Genomic DNA, 23,156 nt, shown 5'->3' on the forward strand with positions numbered 1-23,156 from the left:
TGGTGAAACCCCATCTCTACTAAAAATACAAAAATTAGCTGGGCATGGTGGCGGGCGCCTGTAATCCTCGCTACTCGGGAGGCTGAGGCAGGAGAATCATTTGAACCCGGGAGGCAGAGGTTGTAAGTGAGCTAAGATCACGCTATTGCATTCCAGCCTAGATGATAGTGTGAGACCATATCTCAAAAAAAAAAAAAAGCACTATAGGACTTAGTAATTAAATAGGGAATCTAATACAGAAAAAAGAACTAGAGAGTAGCCACTCCGGACTGGAGCGGAAGTCAAAAGCTGCTATGGAATAGGTTTCCAGCAAGAGCAAAAATTGAACTAGTGTGCTTGCTAATATGGAAAATGTTAATCATAAGCTCATGACAGAAATACAGGCACACTTGCAGAACATGAGCAACAGGTCTACAGAAAACCAGGCAACTGCCTAAATAATAGGTATTAACTCCACAAAAAACAAAAGCTTGTATAAGACTTGGATTTAGTATAAATTTGGCTCAATACTGAACAATACATGCATAGTTATAAAAATGCAAACACTCTGTACTAGTTTATAAAAACTTGTGATATGGCTGGGCGCAGAAGATCATGCTTGTAATCCCAGCACTTTGGGAGGCCGAGGCGAGCAGATCACTTAAGGTCAAGAGTTCAAGACCAGCCTGGCCAACGTGGTGAAACTCCATCTCTACTAAAAACACACACACAAAAAAAAAAATTAGCCAGGCATGATGGCATGCAGGCGCCTGTAATCCCAGCTGCTCAGGAGGCTGAGGCAGGAGAATCACTGGAACCTGGGAGGCAGAGGTTGCAGTGAGCCAAGATCATGCCACCACATTCCAGCCTGGGCAACAGGGCCAGATTCTATCTCAAAACAAAAAAAAGAAAAAAAGAAAAAAAAAAAAAAACTCATGATACAATTATGTTGAGGAACGAGGAAAATGAAAGTGGGCAAATGTGTGAATGAGTAAGTTCTGAGTCCTCATTTTCAAAAACTAGAGGTCAACAAATATTTAAAAGCTATGTATCAAGAAGAAATAGTGATGTATTACTAAGCAACAAGAAGGCAAATACCAGACAAAATAAAGAACTGAAGTTGCTTGATTCTGGAGTAGGAAACCAAGTGGATGGGAGAAAAGAGAGAACATTATTTGTTTCATCATATATCTTTTAGTGCTAGTTGACTTTTAGACATCAACATATGCTTTCACATGAAAATTTATTTTTAAAGCATTGTATTTGTTACAGAAAAAAAATGTGCATCTAAAACATACAATTCGTGCCAGAACACATTGACGTAAATTTTTAAAATTTTGCTCATAACTTTTGAGGCAATATATTTAAAATCTGGGAAGGAAATTAATGCAAGTGATGGCAAAAATCATGGCAGAAAATGTGTAGAAACAGAAAAATAAAAATGTAAAAATTTACATTTTAGTATCAAGAAATCAATTAATTAAGTTCATACTAAGGCAAACTAGAGTTGTTTTACAACCACCTATATACCCATCATCTCCACTTTGTTGTTGCTTTGAGACAGGATCTCACTCTGGCCCAGACTGGAGTGCAGTGGGTCAATCACAGGCTCAAGCAATCCTCCTGCCTCAGCCTTCCAATGCTGTTGTTTTGCATCTGAAACCTAATATATCCAAATACAACTGATTTTCTTGCCCAAAATGTATTCTGCACCAAGTCTTCACCATCCTGAAGATAGAGTTGATGCCCCCGCTTCAACTCAAGCAACTAGATGATTATGCAAAAAAAAAAAAAAAAAAACTAATCATCTTTGGTACTTCTCCTTCCTTTATACTTCTGTCCTCTAGTAGGTCCCATCAGACCCAGTTTCTCAGCAATAGCTTCCTAACTGGTTGAATATTTTTCTTTGTCTCCCACAATCAACTATGCATTCAGCAGGCACAGTGATTTTAGGGACAAGAGGAGGAGAAAGCAGAAGCAGTTACTTGAGAGCTGTCATTCACCATATGTAGCCAAAGAAACATAGTAAGACTAAGTAGCTAAATTTAGTGTTCCTATTTACTTAGGAGAAAGCCTAAAAGTAACTTGTTTTTCTTACAATAAGAAAGCACTAAAGGAAGCTATGATGTAAAGACTAACATAATTAAAAGGAATGTTATTAACTTCTTGCTGTTTATGAAAACTATATACCTATAAAGAAGAGGGTTAAGTGTCACTGCTCATAAAACCATCAGCTTTCTGAAATTTTACATTTATAAAAATGTAGTTAGGTGACTTTCACTTTTGGCATGATGAAGTAAGTGAAGCTCAACTTGTTCTTTCATCATAAACAAAACGGGACAAAATATATGAAATAACAGGTTCAACAGGTGGTGTTAACAGGTGGCGGAAGACTGTGAACCAAGAGAAAGGGAAACAAACATGATGAGCTCTAGAAATGCCATCACTTTATACCTGGAGGCACTTTCTATATCACAGCACAGGAGGAAGGATCCTAAGCAAACTACAGGAGTCCACAGAGTTAAGAAACAAAGACTGATGTTCAATGAGGCTGAGGTACTCTGCAAGAGATGGAACTACCCTGAGAAAGAGATCCAAAAATCCATAGAAGGTCCCCATGTGTCTGTTGTTGAAAACTGTTGAGTACACTAAGTTTTGCATATGGAGGGTGAAATATAACAAGGCCAGACAAAGAATGATCAGGACTCATTAAGTTTAACAATTCTCATGGCCCACAAGGTAGTGAGAGTTCCAACTTGCCAGAATGGAGTGTCAACGAACAGCTGTAGAATTCAGCAAATACTGCAAAAATGTCATTCCTTAAGAGTAGACAAACACTAGCCCTAGAGTATTACTCCAGACCCACCCTAACAAACCCTCAAAAAAATCAGGTTGACAGACAAGCATCTTTACTGTGCACCACAACAAAGTCCAACACCACTCTTCAAAGACAGTTAAATTTAGTAAAATAATATAAAACCTATAATGTATAACATCTAATAGAAAATATCTAGACAGCTAAGAGCAGGAAAACATGATCCATAATCAGGAGAAATTAAAATGTGATGGAATTATGATAAAGAAGTTAAAACAACTATTATAAATGTGCTCAAAATTTAAGCAATGGATAAACAAATGAAGAGGAAAATATATTTTAAAAAACAAATACAATTTATAAAGATGAAAATACAGTATTAAGGCTGTGCACAGTGGCTCATGCCTGTAATCCTAGCACTTTAGAAGGCCAAGACGAGCAGATCACTTGAGACCAGGAGTTCGAGACCAGCCTGGCCAACATTGGCAAAACCCCATCTCTACTAAAAATACAAAAAAAAAAAAAAAATTAGCCAGGCAGGGTGGTACGCACCTATAATCCCAGCGACTTGGGAGGCTGAGGCAGGATAATTGCTTGAACCTGGGAGGTGGAGGTTTCAGTGAGTCAAGATTGTACCACTACACCCCAGCCTGGGCAACAGTGTAAGACTCTGTCTGAGGGGGAAAAAAAAAAAAGTTGAAGGCTGGGCGCAGTGGCTCACTTTGGGAGGCTAAGGCAGGTGGATCACAAGGTCAAGAGATTGAGACCATCCTGGCCAACCTGGTGAAACCCCATCTCTACTAAAAATACAAAAATTAGCTGGGCTTGGTGGCACACGCCTATAGTCCCAGCTACTTGGGAGGCTGAGGCAGGAGAATTGTTTGAACCCAGGGGGCAGAGGTTGCAGTAGGCTGAGATCACACCACTGTACTCCAGCCTGGCGACAGAGCGAGACTCCATCTCAAAAAACAGAAAAAGAAAAAAAAAAAAAGAGAAAAGGAAAAAAGAAAATACAGAATTTAACATGAAACCAACCGGGTGTGGTAGCTCACGCCTATAATCCCAGCACTTTGGGAGGCCATGGCAGGCAGATCACTTGAGGTGAGGAGTTCGAGAACAGTCTGGCCAACATGGTGAAACCTCCGTCTCTACTAAAAATACAAGTTAGCCAGGCGTGGTGGCAAACACCTGTAATCTCAGCTACTTGGGAGGCTGAGGCAGGAGAACTGCTTGAACCTGGGAGGTGGAGATTGCAGTGAGCCAAGATTGTGCCACTGTACTCAGCATGGGCAACACAGCGAGACTATCTGAAAAAACTAATAAAATAAAATTTTAAATTTAATTTTTTAAAAATGAAACCTTTCCCAGATAAGAGTAAAGCAGATTTTATGACACTTCGGAAGAAAAAAAAAATCAGTAGAAGACAGACATAGCAACAGAAACCACCTCAATTAAAGAGAGAGAAAAGATAATGTAGAAAAAGATAATTAGTGGAACTACAGTGACCTTTCTTCACAATAAAAAAAATCTAAAAACACTGCAGATCTAAATGTGTAGGTTAAAATGAAAAAGCTTCTAGAACACCTGTAATCCTAGAACTTTGGGAAGCTGAGACGGGTGGATCACCTGAGGTCAGGAGTTCAAGAGCAGCCTGGCCAACATGGCGAAACTGTGTCTCTACTAAAAATACAAAATTAGCGGGGTGTGGTGGTGCATGCCTGTAATTCTAGCTACTAGGGAGGCTGAGGCAGGAGAATTTCTTAAACCCGGGAGGCAGAGGTTACAGTGAGCTGAGATTGTGCCACTGCACTCTAGTCTGGGCAACAGAGCGAGATTCTGTTTCAAAAAAAAAAACCTTCTAGAAGAAAACACAGAAATATATCTTCCATTAGTTGAAGTAGGTAAGATCCCTTAAACGGAAAGTTCTAAACGTCCAACATAAAGAGTCTGAAAAAAAAGAAGTCAGGAAAAATGTATTTACAATGAATATATATGTCCAACAAACATCTTATATCCAGAAAATATCTTTAAAATTCATAAATATCAGTAACAGTAAGGCAGAAAACCCAACTAGCAATAGTCTTAAACAAACACACCCAAGAAAGGATGTCTTAATAGGCAATAAACACATTAAAAGGTTTTAATTACATTTAAAAAATGCTATGTCATTAAATTAGACAATATCAACAGTTGGAGAAATTGCAAAGCAACTGTGAACTCATACATCGCTGGTAGGGTTAAAAAAATTGGTATGACCACTTTGCAAAACAGTATGGCAGACGGACTTTTATGGCATAAACAGTATTAACTCAATAAGCCCAAATTTTAAAAAATACTGTTTAGCAGTTTTCTAACAAAACTAGTAAACAGCCAGGTGTTTATTCTCCCATGCCTATAATCCTAGCACTTTGGGAGGCCAAGGTAGGAGATCACTTGAGCAGAGGAGTTTGAGACCAGCTCAGGCAACAGAGTGAGAGCTCATCTCTACAAAAAATAAAACAGCCAGGCATGGTAGTAAGCACCTGTATATAGTCCCAGCTACTCAGGAGGGTGGGGCAGGAGGACTGCTTGAGCCAGGGAGGTAAAGCTGCAGTGAGCCGTGTTCACACCACTGTACTCCAGCCTGAGCAACAGAGCAAGACTCTGTCTCAAACAAAACAAAACAAAACAAAACAAAACAAAAATACACATATTATCTGATCCAATCCTTCCAACCTAGGTGTACATCCAACAGAAACAGAAACAAATATTTGCCATAAGATATGAAAAAGAATGAGAATAAAATTTACTGGTCAGGCCGGGTGCAGTGGCTCACGTCTGTAATTCCAGCACTTTGGGAGGCCAAGGTGGGCAGATCATCTGAGGTCAAGAGTTCAAGACCAACCTGGCCAACATGGCGAAACCCTGTCTCTACTAAAAATATTTTAAATTAGCTAGGCGTGGTGACGCACACCTGTACTACCAGCTATTTGGGAGGCTGAGGCATGAGAATCACTTGAACCCAGGAGGCAGAGGTTATGGTGAGCTGAAACTGCACCACTGTACTCCAGCCTGGGTGACAGAGCAAGACTCTGTCTCAAACAAACAAACAAACAAACAAATATTTACTGGCCTGGCACAGTGGCTCATATCTGTCATCCCAACACTTTGGAAGGCCAAGGCAGGAGGATTGCTTGAGCCCAGGAATTCAAGACCAGCCTGCATAACATAGTGAGACCCTGTCTCTACAAAAAAATGAAAAAATTAGCTAGGCATGGTGGTGTGTGCCTTTAGGCCCAACTACTCAGGAGGCTGAGGCAGGAGGAGGATTCCTTGAGCCTAGGAGGTTGAGGCTGCAGTGAACTATGGTCACACCACTGCACGCCAGCCTGGGCAAGACAGAGAGAGACACTGTCTCAAAGAAAGGAAAAAAGATTTATTAGTAACTGATAAAAAAAATTAAAACGACAAAAAGGACACCCAAAATCAATGACATACCTAAACTAAAAGTACTAACTTATAGTCTCTTTTAACTAAAAGAGACTAAGTAAAAATCTCTTTTAATTGACTTTGTATTAATCGCCTTTATGCCAAAGGCTTAAATTACCAAAACTAATACAGTAAATATGATATAAAAGGAAATCTAGGTCTCATTCATTAAAAGTATACAATTGATAAAGTATCATCACTGTGTCATAATCCTAGCATTATATTCCAAGGTAATGTTTATATAACAGAAACATTATGAACTGAAAAATTTACTTTGAGGAATTAACAAAGTAGTGAAAAGGGCCGCCTTTGGAATCAAATAGCTCTGGTTTTAAACAGTGACTCTAGACTTTAATTCTATAATCTTATTTGGTACTTTGCTGAGTATCAAAAAGAATCCTTAAATCATGGAGAGCAATCATGAGAAAAAGACATGTAAAACACTTAGCAATAATAACAGCTAATACTTAATGAGCATTTACTGAGTCCCAGGCACTGTGCTAAGTGTTTCACAGGGAAAATTTATTTAATCTTAACAATGATATGAAGCGGGTAGTCTTACTATCTTCATTTTACATGAGATAACTGAGGTCCAGGAGGTTATATAATTTGGCCAAGGTCACACTGCTATTAAGTGATGGAAAGAGAATCTGAAACCAGACAATATAGATATACAACCATAACACCTAACCATTATAACTACTTCCCTAATCTAGTGCCTAGAACATTTTACAAAAAAAGTAAAACTGCTAACACAAGTAACAGCCATTGTAGAAAGCTTTAAAAAAAAGAAAAAAGTAAATCAACCCATAATCTCCTTGCAACTGCTATTAACCATTTTGATTTTAACAAGAAAGTTTTCACCCAAAACTTATGGAATAGTTTACTATTCTACAATACAAATGTGAACCTATACAATTATAATTCAAACTAGCATATAAAAACAGACAATGGCTGGGCATGGTGGCTCACACTTGTAATCCCAATACTTTGGGAGGCTGAGGTGAGAGGATCGTTTGAGGCGGGAGTTTGAGAACCACTGTCTCTACAAAAAAATTAAAAAATTAACTGGGCATGGTGGCATGCCTGTAGTCCCCGCTACTCATGAAGCTGAGGTGGGAGGACAGTTTGAGCCCAGGAGTCTAAGGCTGCAGTGAGCCGTGATGGCAACACTGCACTCCAACCTGAGCCACAGAACAATACACTGTCTCTTAAAAAATAAATAAAATTGATATTCTTACTTGATACGCACAATGTAACTTTATTTTGCATAGCCGATTTTTAAAATATTCAGGATTCCAGTTGGTATTTTTGGTGGTGTGACTGGAAATATCTTTATTTGTTTATGGTATGTTTTTCAGAGACTTCTCGATAACATTTAATCAGCATGATCATCCTATAAGCACAAAAGGTTTAATTCTTATTGTAGAGGTAAAATTTAGAAAACAAGTAACTTACCCCACATTACATACCTAGCTAGTGGCAAAATTTAAGACTATAATTTAGGCTCTCTGACTCCTGGTTAAAAGCTCTTTCCATCACATACAGAAATTACATTAAATGTTAACATAAAGTAATTAATGCCTAAATTTTTATCTTTTAAAAGATCTTCTAATCAACAAATTCAACTGTTACATTGTTTACTCAGTCTTATAATCAAATGGACAATAAAAATGTCAAAAATAAAGTGAGAAGTGAACACACAAAATTAAACTAGATAATCCCCTCCAAATAACTGATATGAAAATGAAAAACTAAAGATCCTCTCTTTGAATGAGATATGTTTATATTATAGCACTTAGCTTTTTACTTTATCATACTTAGAATAGTAACTAAATTTTAGACCCTAACGATTATGTTCTCAATTAATGAAATTCAGCTATGTCCTTATTGAAATTATATTCAATGACATTATTTCAATTATCTCCTGTCAACGTGAGCTGTATTTCAATTATCTCCTGTCAACGTGAGCTGTAAAAATAATTCAGAATAATGGCCGGGCGCGGTGGCTCAAGCCTGTAATCCCAGCACTTTGGGAGGCCGAGACAGGCGGATCACGAGGTCAGGAGATCGAGACCATCCTGGCTAACCCGGTGAAACCCCGTCTCCACTAAAAAAATTACAAAAAAAAAATAATAATAATTCAGAATGGCATGCCCCTCCAGATAACTAATAATTCATTTCTCCTCAACAATAACCAACATGCATTTAAGTAAATAGATCTCAATTTTTTTCACCAAATGCACTAATTCTATAATAGGTCACTTAATACAAATGAGAATAGAAAGGAAGAAGTAACAAAAAATATCCAATTTGGATGTTGGCCAGGCTGGTCTTGAACTCCCAGCCTCTGGTGATATTGAACTCCCCTACCTCGGCCTCCCAAAGTGCTGGGATGACAGGCGTGAGCCACTGTGCCCAGCCCTAAACTAACTTTTTAGGGAACTTACTTTACTTTTATTTAGGGAAAGTGAAATGCAAAATACTACATACAGTATACTTTCAACATATGTTTTACATTCAATTCACTTAAAACAGGTTTTATAAAATGACAGTAGACAGACATTTTCAGCTCTCCACAGAAGAATCATTGTATTGAACAGAACACAGGTCTACATTCCCTCATCTGAAACTCTTGTGTTTGGGGAGTTCTTGAAATTTCAAAACTGTGAATAAGGATTTCTCTTGCTATGGAAGGAATGCCAGATTATCTATCTGTCCTCCTACCTATAACACCTGCATATTTTAGTTCAAAATCTAACGTAATAGTTTCAAAAATACTAGAATAATAATACAGGCTATTGTTTTTCACCAGGAATTAACATTTAAAATATTAACACTGTGCTATAGAAACAATGAAGCAAAGAAGCAAACCAGGATATAATTAAAACAGACTGGGCTGGGCTGATGCCTGTAATTGCAGCACTTTGGGAGGTGAAGGTGGGCAGATTCCTTGAGCAGGAGTTCCAGACAAACCTGGGAAACATAGTGAAACCCTGTCTCTACAAAAAATACAAAACTTAGCTGGGCCTGGTGGCACACCCCTGTAGTCTCAGCTACTGGGGAGGCTGAGGTGGGAGGATTGCTCGAATCTGGGAGGACAAGGCTGCTGCACCATAGCCTGGGCAACACAGTAAGACCTTCCTCAAAAAAATAAAAGCGACTGAATGGTTCTAACAGATAATAAAGTCGCATGTGCTAAATTCTGGCACCATACCCTCTGAGACTTCTGCTCCCAAATGTATAAGAATAACTGACACTAGATGAAGTTCCTGGCAACTATAAAACCGGAAAGTAACATAAAATAGCTGGTTTTCAGCTGTTGGACAAAAGCCAATACAGGACTATGGTTTCACAAGATAAGCAGGGTAAATTCCAAGAAAATCCCTATTTCTGTCTAGAAGCATCTTCCAGACTGCAGAATAGGTGTAAGAGGTGTGGGTGTGTGGGTGGGGGACCTAAACAGAGCTTAGCAGTCTCACTGACCTGAGTAGATATGAGAATTAGAAACTGCTGGGACGTCTGGAATTTATGGGGTAGGGTGCTAGAGAGAACTATATACAGAAGAGGCTTCAGAAGTCTGCCACAGGAGTTGGACACGGTGGCTCATGCCTGTAATCCCAGCACTTAGGGAGGCTAAGGCGGGCAAATCACTTGAGGTCAGGAGTTCAAAACCAGTCTGGCCAACATGGCAAAACCCCGTCTCTACTAAAAATACAAAACTTAGCCAGGTGTAGTGGCACGTGCCTGTAATCCAAGAACTTTGGGAGGCCGAGGCCAAGGCCAAGGTGGATCACCTGAGTTTGGGAGTTCGAGACCAGCCTGGCCAACATGGTGAAACCACATCTCTACTAAAAATACAACAATTAGCCAGGCGTGGTGGTGGGCACCTATAATTCCAGCTCCTCAGGAGGCTAAGGCAGGAGAACCGCTTGAACCCAGGAGGTGGAAGTGACAGTGAGCCAAGATCACACCACTGCACTCTAGCCTGGGGAAAAAGAGCAAAATTTCATCTAAAAAGAAAAAAAGAAAAACAAATCTGCCACAGGAATCTTCCGTCAAATACTAAGCTGAGGCTGGGAGCCGTGGCTCATGCTGGCAATCCCAGTGCTTTGGGAGGACAAGGTGGGCGGGTCACTTGAGGTCAGGAGTTCAAGATCAACCAGGCCAACATGGTGAAACCCATCTCTACTAAAAATGTGAAAATTAGCCAGGCATGGTGGTGCATGCCTGTAATCCCAGCTACTCAGGAGGCTAAGGCACAAGAATCCCTTGAACCCAGGAGATGGAGGTTGCAGTGAGCCAAAATTGCCCCACTGTACTCCAGACTGGGCAACAGAGCAAGACCCCATCTCAAAAATAAAATAAAATACACACACACTGTAAGCTGAACAGGTACACAGCAAAGGCCTATGAAAGCTGGGCAAAGAACAATTACCAAGTAGCATGAGTGTAACAACTATTGGTGCTCATGCATGGCTGGCAGACATTTGAATTCCAAGTATCAAGTTAAGAGACTACGTTAAAGACTGCAGAATTCAGCAGAGATCCTGAAAGCTCACACCTTAGGATAAGATTAATCCAGACCCGTGTATTAGTCTATTTTTGTGCTGCTAATAAAGACATACATGAGACTGGGCAATTTACAAAACAAAGAGGTTTACTGGACTTACAGTTCCATGAGGCTGGAGAAGCCTCGCAATCATGGCAGAAGATGAAAGCCATGTCTTACATGGCAGCAGACCAGAGAAGAGAGCTTGGGCAGGAAAACTCCCCTTTTTAAAATCATCAGGTTTCATGAGACTCATTCACTATCATGAGAACAGCACAGGAAAGACCTGCCCCCATGATTCGATTACCTCCTACCAGGTCCCTCCCACAACACGTGGGAATTCAAGATAAGATCTGGGTGGGGACACAGACAAACCACATCAACCCATCTTTATTAAAACTTAAAAACAAGTCTCAAAAAGAAGCTGATAAACAAGCAAATTAACTGTCTGCCAAAACAAAACTCTATTAAGAAAGGCAAGAGGATCCAGACACTAAATATCCTAGGATCCATACTACGCAAAATTATGGGAGGAAAATTACTATAAATTCCAAGCAGGAAACTAACCCATGACCTACAGGAGAAAGAAATTTTTTAAAAAGTCAGAAATATTAACAACAATGACGGAAGTAGCTGAGACTTTAAAACAAATTACTAACACTAAAGGATTTAAAGTAAAACAAAAATGCAACAAAAAACAAATAATGGGGCAGGGCGCGGTCGCTCCCACCTGTAATCCCAGCACTTTGGGAGGCTGAGGCGGGCGGATCACCAGCTCAGGAGATTGAGACCAACCTGGTTAACACGGTGAAACCCCATCTCTACTAAAAATACAAAAAACAAAAATTAGCTGGGCGTGGTGGGGGGCGCCTGTAGTCCCAGCTACTTAGGAAGGTGAGGCAGGAGAATGGCATGAACTCGGGAGGCAGAGCTTGCAGTGAACAGAGATTGTGCCACTGCACTCCAGCCTGGGCAACAAAGTGAGACTCCGTCTCATTAAAAAAAAACAAATAAGGGCCAGGAACTATGGCTCAAGTTTGTAATCCCAGTACTTCTGGAGGCTGAGGCAGGAGGATCACTTGAGGCCAGGAGTTTGAGACTAGTGTGGGAAACACAGTGAGACCCATCTCTACAAAAAAATAAGTAAAAGGCTATGAATTTTTTTTTTAAGAAGAAACAGAAAATCTCAATGAAGAAATGGAAACTATTTTTTAAATGGAAATTTTTAATAGACGTCACCTTAAGAAATTAAAAAAAACAAGAGCAAATTAAACCTAACATAAGCGGAAGCAAATAATAAAGATAAAAACAGAATCGATTAAACAGAAAAAATTCAGAAATACTTGGCTTTGGCAAAAAAAAATACAAAAAAAATAAGAAAAACAGAAGAAATTTGTGAAATCAAAAGTTGGTTCTTTGAGAAGATTAAAACAATGAATAAATCTCTAGACAGACACAGTCACAGAATAGCTTATTAAAGGCCCAGCTTTCTAGCCAGAGAATAAAAAGAGGTGGCTGGGTGAGGTGGCTCCCACCAGTAACCTCAACACTTTGGGAGGCCCAGGCAGGAGGACTGCTTGAAGCTAGGAGTTCAAGATCAGCCTGGGCAACACGATGAGACCTAGTCTCAAAAAACACCAGCGAGGCCCGGCGCAGTGGCTCACACGTATAATCCCAACGCTTTGGGTGGTCAAGGCAGGTGGATCACCTGAGGAGTTCAAGACCAGCCTGCCCAACATGGTAAAATCCCATCTCTATTAAAAATACAAAAATTAGCCAGGTGTGGTGGTGTGCGCCTGTAGTCCCAGCTACTCAGGAGACAGAGGCAGGAGAATCGCTTGAACCCAGGAGGCAGAGGTTGTAGTGAGCCGAGACTGCACCACTGCACTCCAGCCTGGGCGACAGAGTGAGACTCTGTCTCAAAACAAAAACAAGTAAATAAATAACCTGGGGAAACATTCAGAAAGATCAGAGAAAGAACTGGGAAAAGCAACACCACAAAGTTGTTTATGAATCCCTAGGTTTGCCCGCTAACCTATACATGCAAGAATATGACCCTACTCACAATATTAAAGACTTTGAAAACTGAACTAACATATACTCTGTCCAGGCACCAGACTGGCTATGAGGCGGCACATATATGGAACAGACCCAAATAGGGATGCAAAGATGTTGGTTTTGTTTTTTGGTTTTTTTGTTTTTTGTTTTTTGTTTTTGAGATGGAGTCTCGCTCTGTTGCCCAGGCTGGACTGCAGTGACGTGATCTCGGCTCACTGCAAGCTCCGCCTCCCAGGTTCATGCCATTCTCCCTCAGCCTCCCGAGTAGCTGGGACTACAGGCGCCCGCCACCACGCCCAGCTAATTTTTTTGTATTTTTTTAGCAGAGACGGGGTTTCACCATGTTAGCCAGGATGGTCTCGATCTCCTGACCTCGTGATCCGCCCGCCTCAGCCTCCCAAAGTGCTGAGATTACAGGTGTGAACCACCGTGCCCGGCCAGGACTGCAAAGATGTTGAAAAATAAACTGATATTAGAACAACATCCCAAAGAGGAGTTGGTACTTGAAGCTTGAACCTAACCAAATCGCTAAAACAAAGTTATCAACATTTTCCACGGGATTGAAGTAAGATCCAGGGTCTAATAAAACAGTACGCAAAGAGGAAAGTCTCAACTTGCCTGGGAAAAGAAACAGATACCAAGGCAAAGATGAAAGAGATATCTAAGACTTTCTATTCAGTGCCATAAAAATGCTCAAGGAAGCAACAGTGAACACTTTGAAGCAATTTTTTTAAGGAGAAAAGATCTCACTGTATGGACTCAAAAACAGAAAGAAGGTAACAGGAAAGTATCAGTGTGCAATAAAATTTATCCAATCTGAAAAACACAGAGAAAGATGTTTAAAGAAACAAACAGTGCTTTAGGAACCTGTTGTAACAGGAATTCCAGAAAGAGACATTCTCAGTGGTTAGGCACAGTGCATCAGCACCATGGCTGAGCTGAAACACCATATCATGAGATCATGGCAACTGAAACCCACAATATTAAGAAATAGAACTTGGCTGGGTGTGGTGGCTCACAGCTGCAATCTCAGCACTTTGGGAGGCCACGATGGGCAGATTGCTTGAGCCCTGGAGTTCAAGACCAGCCTGGCAACATGGCAAAACCCCATCTCTACTAAAAATACAGAATTCTCCAGGCATGGTGGTGCACACCTGTAATCCCAGCCGCCCACGAGACTGAGGTGGGAGGTTTGCTTGGGCCTGGGACATTGAAGCTACAGTGAGCCATGACCATGTCACTACAGTGCAGTGTGGGCAACAGTGAGCGCCAGTCTCTAAATAAATAAATAAAGCAAAAATAAAAGAAATACAACTTTTGGCCGGGCACGGTGGCTCACGCCTGTAATCCCAGCACTTTGGGAGGCCAAGGTGGGTGGATCACAAGGTCAGGAGTTCAAGACCAGCCTGGCCAACGTGCTGAAACCCCATCTCTACTAGAAATACAAAATTTCGCCAGGCTAGAGTGTAGTGGTGTGATCTCAGCTCACTGCAACCCCCACCTCTCGGGTTTAAATGATTCTCCTGCCTCAGCCTCCTGAATAGCTGGGATTACAGGCGTGCACCACCATGCCCAGTTAATTTTTGTATTTTCAGTAGAGATGGGGTTTCACCATGTTGGCCAGCCTGGTCTCAAACTCCTGACCTCAGCTGATCCACCTGCCTCGGCCTCCCAAAGTGCTGGGATGACAGACGTGAACCACAGCACCCAGCCTACAAAAATGTTTTTAGATATACTGATCCAAACTATCGCCCTGTAACTAGATAAAGGATTATGACTCCGTAAGAATTCTGTTTTCTTTTATTCAAGCTAAACAGCTTTGTTCTTTTAGCTGTTCCATATATGAAAGTTTTAGGTTTTTGTTGTTGTTGTTTTTTGTTTGTTTGTTTTTTGAGATGGAGTCTCGGTCTGTCGCCTAGGCTGGAGTACAGTGGTGCGATCTCGGCTCACTGCAACCTCCACCTCCCGGGTTTAAGCGATTCTGCTGCCTCAGCCTCCCAGGTAGCTGGGATTGCAGGCACATGCCACCACACCAGGCTAATTTTTGCATTTTTCATAGAGACGGGGTTTCGCTATGTTGGCCAGGCTGGTCTTGAACTCCTGACCTCAAGTGATCAGCACATCTCAGACTCCAGAAGTGCTGGGATTACAGGCATGAGCCACCGTGCCCAGCCTCCATTGACATTTTAGACCACTCTTCGAAGTTGATATAATATTGTTACCATGTTTCTATATTTTACTTAATTTTTGTATATTTTTAAAAATATGGAAGGTTTCATGAATTTGCATGTCATCCTTGTGCAAGGGCCATGTTAATAATCTTTTCTGTACTGTTCCAGTTTTAGTATATGTGCTGCCAAAGAAGCACTCTATATTTAAAAAAATAGTATAATAGTGTTCCAAAAAAAAAAAACAAACTGGGAAACTGAAATGGAATTGCTAAATTTTTATTTTTCCAAATAAGCCATTAAAAAATTTTGGCGTATTTCACACAAAAAAAGCATCTCAATATTATAAAGGTAATAAATATGTACTCTCAGAATTAAAAAGACAAGAAAGATCTGTAGGAACTTTACACCAATATTTTTGTGGAGTACAAGCATTAGGGTGTCACTGGTCTGTATCTTTGGAAGTTTTGAACCCAGAAGTGAAAATTACATATATGGTCTTACCAAAATTACATATATGGAACCCAGAAGTGAAAATTACATATATGGCAAGCAAAATTGAGTGTAACAATCACCATCCGCTTTCTGAATACTATACTCTTGTTAATGTATCATGAAATGTGCCAGATTTTATATTTCATTTGTTTTGTAGCATGAAATTATGTCACTTGAAGAAAGAACATTAAAGGGGCATTTCGGACTCCTGCTTGATAAGAGTAGAAATCTGCAAAACAAGGATTATACACATGATTGACAGACAGCTATAAAATATAACCTCATAGTTATTTCCACGACAAATACTTCCAAGAGAGTTTGAAGACAGAACAATGCGGTGGGACACAGAAACAGAAGTATAACCAATTATCCAATTATATAAAACCTAAACTGCAAATTATTTTAAAGCAAACACAAATATTTTCAAGTATAGCACATAAAAAACACGGATTAAGTCCCCTATAGGTTAATGGCTATCCTCTAATTTGGGTTTGCTTTTTTTTTTTTTTTTTCCGAGACAGTGTCTTGCTCTGTCACCCAGGCTGGAGTGCAGTGGCATGATCTCGGCTCACTCCAACCTCCGCCTCCTGGGTTCAAGCGATTCTCCTGCCTCAGCCTTCTGAGTAGCTGGGATTGCAGGCACGTGCCACCACACCCAGCTAATTTTTGTATTCTTAGTAGAGACGGGTTTCACTATATTGGCCAGGCTGGTCTCGAACTCTTGACCTCGTGATCTGCCTGCCTCGGCCTCCCAACGTGCTGGGATTACAGGTGTGAGCCACTGTGCCCGGTCCACTATCCTCCAATTTCCACACGCTCCACAAATCCTCATAAAAACCATATACGTCAAGAATAAGAGCAAATAAAATTATCCATAGCTGACCCCACAGCATTATAAGGATGAAATGACTAAAAACTCCAATTTACATGTAAGAGCATAAACATCGAAGACCAGAAGCTTCAATGGGAACTGTCCAGAAGAGCAGTATAGCAGGGTCCTAGTGGTAACTGAATTACATGTAATATGACCGAGGATTTACCATCAGGAGAGGGCCCCATCTGAGAGAAAGTACTGACGGCTCATCTGAGACATAACAGTGAGAGCAGAGACATAACAGTGAGAGCAATGGCTACTGGGAAGTCAAAAATAATACACTTAGAAAGTATGTAAGATCAAAGGCAACAGTTTTAGCAAGGCACAGTTTCTGGGAGAGAAGGAGGTATCATTTGGAGGGTTGATGATAAAGGGAAAAAAGGAAGTGACCAGAGCATAAATGGCCTACTAAAACAAGACAGAACTATGGCGGGGGTTGTTGGGGGGGTAGGTGTTAATTTATTTTTAAAACTACACTTCACTGTGGCAACAAATCAGAGTGCTCTTGAACTAAGAGACTGAGAAGGCCACCCTAACCCCATCACCAAAATAAGACAAAATAAGATAATAATATTGTTGGTACAGTAAAATCCAGCACAAACAACCTGAACAGAAAAAAGAACTCAGCATTCATACCAAATTACTTATAAGAAATAAAAAGTAAAATACTTGGGCAGATGAAAATACACCAAAAACCCTTACAGAGGAAAGATTAACAACACCATATCCATCGCAAATTTAAAGTAATTAAATAACAAATGCAGACATAAAAGAACACCTCAAATGAGAAACTCAAAATTTTAAACAGTAGACAAATAACAGGAACTTGTAAAACATGAACAAACTTAACTTAAATGAAGACTAAATTACAAAAGATGCCCTACAGGGAACAGATAGAACAGATATGATCTAAAGAGACAGAAATGAAAGAGACAGGAATGCTTTCACATAAATGAAAAAGAAATAGAAGTGAAGACAATCAAAGAAAAGTCATACATATAGAAGAGAGAGGACAGGTGCGGTAGCTCCCACCTGTAATCCCAGCACTCTGGGAGGCCAAGGCAGGTGGATCACTTGAGGTCAGTAGTTCGAGACCAGTCTGACCAACATGGTGAAACCCTGTCTCTACTAAAAATACAAAAGTTGGCCGGGCATGGTGGCGCACGCTTGTAACCCCAGCTACTTGGGAAGCTGAGGCAGGAGAATCACTTGAACCTGGGAGGTGGAGCTGAGATGGCACCACTCCCCTCTAACCTGGGCAACAGAGCCAGACTCCATCTTGGGGGGAAAAAAAAAAAAAGAAGAGAGGCAAATAAGATTCAATAGTCAAAGATTACTGAAGAATGAAATAGAACAGAACTACCAATACTCAAAACTGTAACTCAAGAAAATTTATTGGATGTCTAAGAAAAAAAACCAAGTCATACATTAAGAAATAAAATCAGGCTGGCGTTAGCAACACAAGCAAGATACAAGCAGGATAATATTTTCAAGGAATATTTCAAGAATCAAAGAAAAGTCATACATATAGAAGAGAGAGGACAGGTGATGGATGTGAATCAAATATTTTACATCCAGCCAAGCTGTCCTTCAAATATCAAGGATATAGGAAACAATTTAAACATGTAAAAATTTAAGAAATTGTTCCACAAGCATTCCTGAGGAATCTACTAGATGATGAGCTTTATCCAACCAAGAAGTGATTGAGAACTTCAAGAAAAGATCTGTAAATCTTTAACAATATTGTAGTACTAAATTTAAAACAAAGGTATTGATGAGGAAGAACAGTATGGAAAATGACATACTCTCACAAAGTAAATATAACTTCAAAAAATCACAGGAAAAGAGACAGAAAAAAAAACTGGAGTAAGACTTCACACATAAGAAAATGAAACTAAATGGCTCTAATTTAAAGCTGATAAACCAAATGGAAGAAACCTAAATTTAAGAAAAAGGGGGGGAGACGAAGAGGAGTTTTAAAGGTATACATAAAAGTATACATAACAAAAATATAAACTCTCTTAAGTAAAAAATAAAAATAAAAAATAAAGCAAATAAAAACATCAAACAGAATACAAGACCCAGTAAATATAACATAAACCAAAGATGAGATCAATTCAGTGAAAAAGCTAAGGTTTAAAATAGACAACATCTACAAAAGAGCAAGTACTAATAATACACATGCTTTACCATTTGCCATGCACTTGTATACGTATCTCACTACCTACTCTGTGAGGTAGTTTAAGAAAAGTACTGCTTTTCTCTTTTACTCAGATTTGCCGAGCCTTTGTTGTTGCTGTGTTGTTGAGGAGACGTAGTCTCACTCTGTCACTCTGGCTGGAGTACAGTGGCATGAACACTGCTCACTGAAGCCTGAACCTGCCAGGCTCAAGCAATCCCCTACCTCAGCCTGCCAAGTAGCTGGGATTACAGGCGCGCACCACCACACCTGGCTAATTTTTGAATGTTTGTACAGATAGGGTTTCGCCATGCTGCCCAGGCTGGCCTAGAACTCCTGGGCTCAAGTGATCCTCCCACCTCTGCCTCTCAAAGCACTGAGATTACAGGCGTGAGCCATCATCCCTGGCCTATTTCCTGGGTTTTAAAATGTCACTTAGACTCCCCACAGAAATCTTTAAAATGAATTAGCCTCTATCAAAAGCTTCCCTAGGCTGAGGCAGAGCTTGCAGTGAGTCGAGATCGCGCCACTGCACTCCAGCCTGGGAGACAGAGCAAGACTCCGTCTCAAAAAATAAAATAAAATAAAATGAAATAAAATAAAATAAAACTTCCCTAGGCTGGGTGCGGGGGGTCATGCCTGTATTCCCAGCACTTTGGGAGGCCGAAGCACAATAAATATTTCAAAGAATCAAAGAAAAGTCATACATACAGAAGAGAGAGGACAGGTGATGGATGTGAATCAAATATTTTATATCCAGCCAAGCTGTCCTTCAAATACCAAGGATATAGGAAACAACTTAAACATGTAAAAATTTAAGAAACTGTTCCACAAGCATTTCTGAGGAATCTACTAGATGATTCTATAGTATTGGCTTAACTTACGATTTCCTTAAGGGAGTGTCACAAGGTCAAGAGATTGAGACCATCGTGGCCAATATGGGGAAACCCCGTTTTTACTAAAAATACAAAAATCTGCTGGGTGTGGTGGCACACACCTGTAATCCCAGCTATTCGGGAGGCTGAGGCACAAGAATTGTTTGAACCTGGAAGGCGGAGATTGAGATGAGCTAAGATCATGCGACTGCACTCCAGTCTGGCAACAGAGCGAGACTCCATCTCAACAAAAAAGCTTCCCTAACAAACAAAAAGTTGGAAGATGCTTAAGTCTCCTTGGTTTTCATTTAGTGGCAGTGGCAACCTAAGATGGCAAAGAATGTGGCACTATCTCAGGTACTAGACGTAAGACCAGGGCTCTTGGTAAACCGCCATACTTCAGAGTTAAGAACTACTCAAACACAGGATGTATGACATCTCTACAACTCTAAGTGAAATCATGTACAGTTAAATTCTGTTATAATGCTTGTCTTGAAAACACACACTGGCTCCAACACAATTGATGGGGAGCATTTTGAGCATTTTAAATTTCATGCTTGCTTCTGTGACTTTCATCTGTTAGAAAATCTAGATGAACACAGAAAATAGCACCTAGCCAAAAAAAGTCTCATAGGCATACACAGCAGCACCCAGACACACACCTCAACTACCTCAGTTCCCCTTGTATGCTGTGAGCCACAATGAACCACACCCATCCACATGTGATGTTACAACTTTCCATCAGATTTCAGACAACCTGCCTTTCACCACCTCACAATGATTCACAAACTGTAATCCTTCAGATGCCCACTTCTGCAAGCAAGCACTGTCTTATCCAAAGTAAAGTGCAATATTTACATCATAGTATTATGTATTTGTTAACCATTTAACATATGTAAAACAGTACTACCATTTTAAGTTCTTATCTTTGTTTTTAATCTGTCACTAATAACGTTTTTTAATGTTATGGCCAACCTCATTTTTCCCATAAGCCCTGTGGTTTTTATTGCATGACTTTGCAAAGTGCAGAGACTTTTAGGAATCTCTGTATTCCAATACAGTGGAATTACCTGTATATAAAGCATTTAGAAATATACTGTAAAAGGCTGGGCGCGGTGGCTCATGCCTATAATGCCAGCACTTTGGGAGGCCGAGGCGGGCAGATCACCTGAGGTCAGGAGTTAAGAGGCCAGCCCATGGAGAAACCCTGTCTCTACTAAAAATACAAAATTAGCCGGGCATGGTGGCACATGCCTGTAATCCCAGCTATTCTGGAGGCTGAGGCAGGAGAATCACTTGAACCAGGGAGGCGGAGGTTGCGGTGAACCAAGATAGCGCCACCATTGCACTCCAGCCTGGACAACAAGAGTGAAACTCCATCTCAAAAAAAAAAAAAAGAAAGAAAGAAATATACTGTAACAATGTAGTCATTAAGTATTGGCTATACCTACAATTTCCTTAAGGGAGTGTCACAAATTTTGTATCAGCTAACAAGTAGAAAGTCTAGCATAAAATCTGGCTCAAAATAGATACTAAATAAATACTGCTTTGCTTAATGTACCCCTTCTTAAAAATTCTGACTTGGTCCTCAAGCATTGATAATTAAAGGTAATCTTGTACTACCCAACGACTTCTCTCTGAAAAATAGAGTCCCATTTTAAGTGTAAGCCATTTTATTGTGAGAGGAAAAAAAAGTATTTGAATTTGAACAGCAACCATGTGTAAAAGCAGACAACCAACCAAGGCCAGGCTTTTTTTCCCTGGTCTATTGTTTTTAAAAGCAAACTTTCACTTCTCCTTTTATGTAATCAGATAAAACAACTCTTATAGATGCCACTCAGGAATGTTTACACAATCTCCTCAGTAATAAAATCAAATGGAATATTTAAGATTAAAAATATTACTGGCTTCAAATAATACTATTTCCCCAAGGTGTTTTAGTAGAAATTTCATATTATTTCAACTGAAGATTTGCTCATATTATACTAACCAAAGAAAATGCAGTAGAGCCCATGAGATAACAAAAACATCAACCTGTCCATCATTTAATTCTTACACTGCAACTTTTACTTTTTTTTTCCCCCTAGACAAGGTCTCATTCTGTCACCCAGGCTGGAGTGCATTGGCATGATGATAGCTCATTGCAGTCTCAAACTGCAATGAGCTCAAGCAGTCCTCCACCTCAGCCTCCCAAGTAGCTGGGACTACAGGTTTGCACCACCACCACACCCAGGTAACTTTTTTATTTTTTACAGAGACAGAGCCTTGCTATGTTGCCCAGGCTGGTCTCGAACTCCTGGCTTCAAGACCTCTTCCATACTGGCCTCCCAAAGCACGGGGATTACAAGCTATTTTACTTCTAAATAACCAGGAAAGGAAAGATTGCTTTAATTAAATTAAAAGTGTAAGGGATTATTTTAATGCCACATTAAGTAGTGAACAATATAATTTCCTATCTTACCTAGGAGGAAAAAAACCACATGCAACAAGTTAGACTAGTGTTCTTAAAGTTACAACTTTAATACAAGTTTGTACAGCACATATCATAAAACAACTTAGATGTTTAAGCCTACAGCTGACATTTCAGGGAAATTTCGAAAAGAATACAACCACAGCATAAAATTCCTTCCATGCCCTAACATTTCACTCATCCTTCTTACTATCAGAATTAGCAACTGACATCCTTTTCACAACCATTTTTCACTAAGAATCTTAAGTTTGTCTCCTCAACAGTATATTGCCTGTAAATAGAGAGCAAACTTGTATTTAGATATGAATGCTGATTGCTGGCTAAGCTCACTGTTAAGTGACTTGTTCTCTCTTCCACACCAGCTTCTCAGCATACCAAGAATTAAACTTGATTTTTAAATTTCCTGAAAAACACAAAGCAACTCTACACTACAATTATTTTCCTTCTAATTTTTTTTAAAGAGATGGAGTTTCACTATGGTGCCCAGGCTGGAGTGCAGTAGCAATTCACAGGGGCAATAATCACAAACTATAGCCTTGAACTCCTGGGCTCAACCAAATCTTGCTGCCTCAGACTCCCGAGTAACTGGCATGCACCCCTGTGCCTAGCTCTTCAACATTTTATATTTTAAATTTTATAACAGGTCCATTTCTTAATATCATATATAGCGGTCGTCAACCCTGACTTCGTGTCAGAATCGGTTGTAAAGCTCTATGAAATGACGTATGACTGAGTCCTACTATCTGAAGATTCTAATACAGCAGCAGGCTCCTCACAACCAACTCATTTAATCCTGATACCATTTATCCTCCAATGCCAAAACCAAAGAAATATTAATAAAATTTTCCTCTTATTATGCTTTTATGATGAAAGAAAGACTATGTAAACAAATACTATAATTCATTCATAAATTAAACTTCAAAGTCTTACCACATGATACAGGCTCTGCCCAATATCCTACAATTACTTCATATAATAATGTACTCTGTAATGCCAAAGCCCAGCTTAACTCCGTTTTCCAAATATTTATGCAAGCACACAGTCCAAAGATCTTTCTCTCTTGCCCTGTAATCACTGTTTTCACACTCACTTCACATAACAAATATTTATTAAACATCTACTATGGTAGATCATTTTAACCAATATGAATAGAGCCATTAGCAGACATCCTTATCTTCATAAAACCTACATTTTAATTGTGGAAAATATGTGATAAATATACA

The 23,156-nt window shown here is 39.8% G+C and overlaps 1 protein-coding gene and 1 non-coding gene across 8 annotated transcripts in view; both read right to left on the minus strand.

Moving 5' to 3' along the window:
* The window catches only part of NAA15 (N(alpha)-acetyltransferase 15, NatA auxiliary subunit), a 90,960-nt gene that overhangs the window by 58,077 nt on the left and 9,727 nt on the right, over positions 1-23,156 (minus strand). Inside the window, exon 2 of one of the 7 annotated variants that reach the window (XM_021938114.2) lies at positions 7,515-7,658. The exons of 4 other annotated variants lie outside the window; for them this stretch is intronic. Coding sequence is in view for 1 of the 3 variants with exons in the window: in XM_021938113.2 (XP_021793805.2) it covers positions 10,936-10,968 (33 nt within the window). In the remaining 2 variants the exon portion in view is untranslated. Of the gene's footprint in view, positions 1-7,503; positions 7,659-10,935; positions 10,979-23,156 lie in introns of those variants that run through there. 2 more of the 7 variants (XM_021938115.2, XM_021938113.2) reach the window with 2 other exon arrangements.
* On the minus strand, positions 15,132-15,240 carry LOC116274256. Its single transcript, XR_004182892.1, has one exon. It is a non-coding gene; the product is annotated as a U6 spliceosomal RNA (small nuclear RNA).

This window comes from Papio anubis, chromosome 3, assembly GCF_008728515.1.
Source record: "Papio anubis isolate 15944 chromosome 3, Panubis1.0, whole genome shotgun sequence".
NCBI lineage: Eukaryota > Metazoa > Chordata > Mammalia > Primates > Cercopithecidae > Papio > Papio anubis.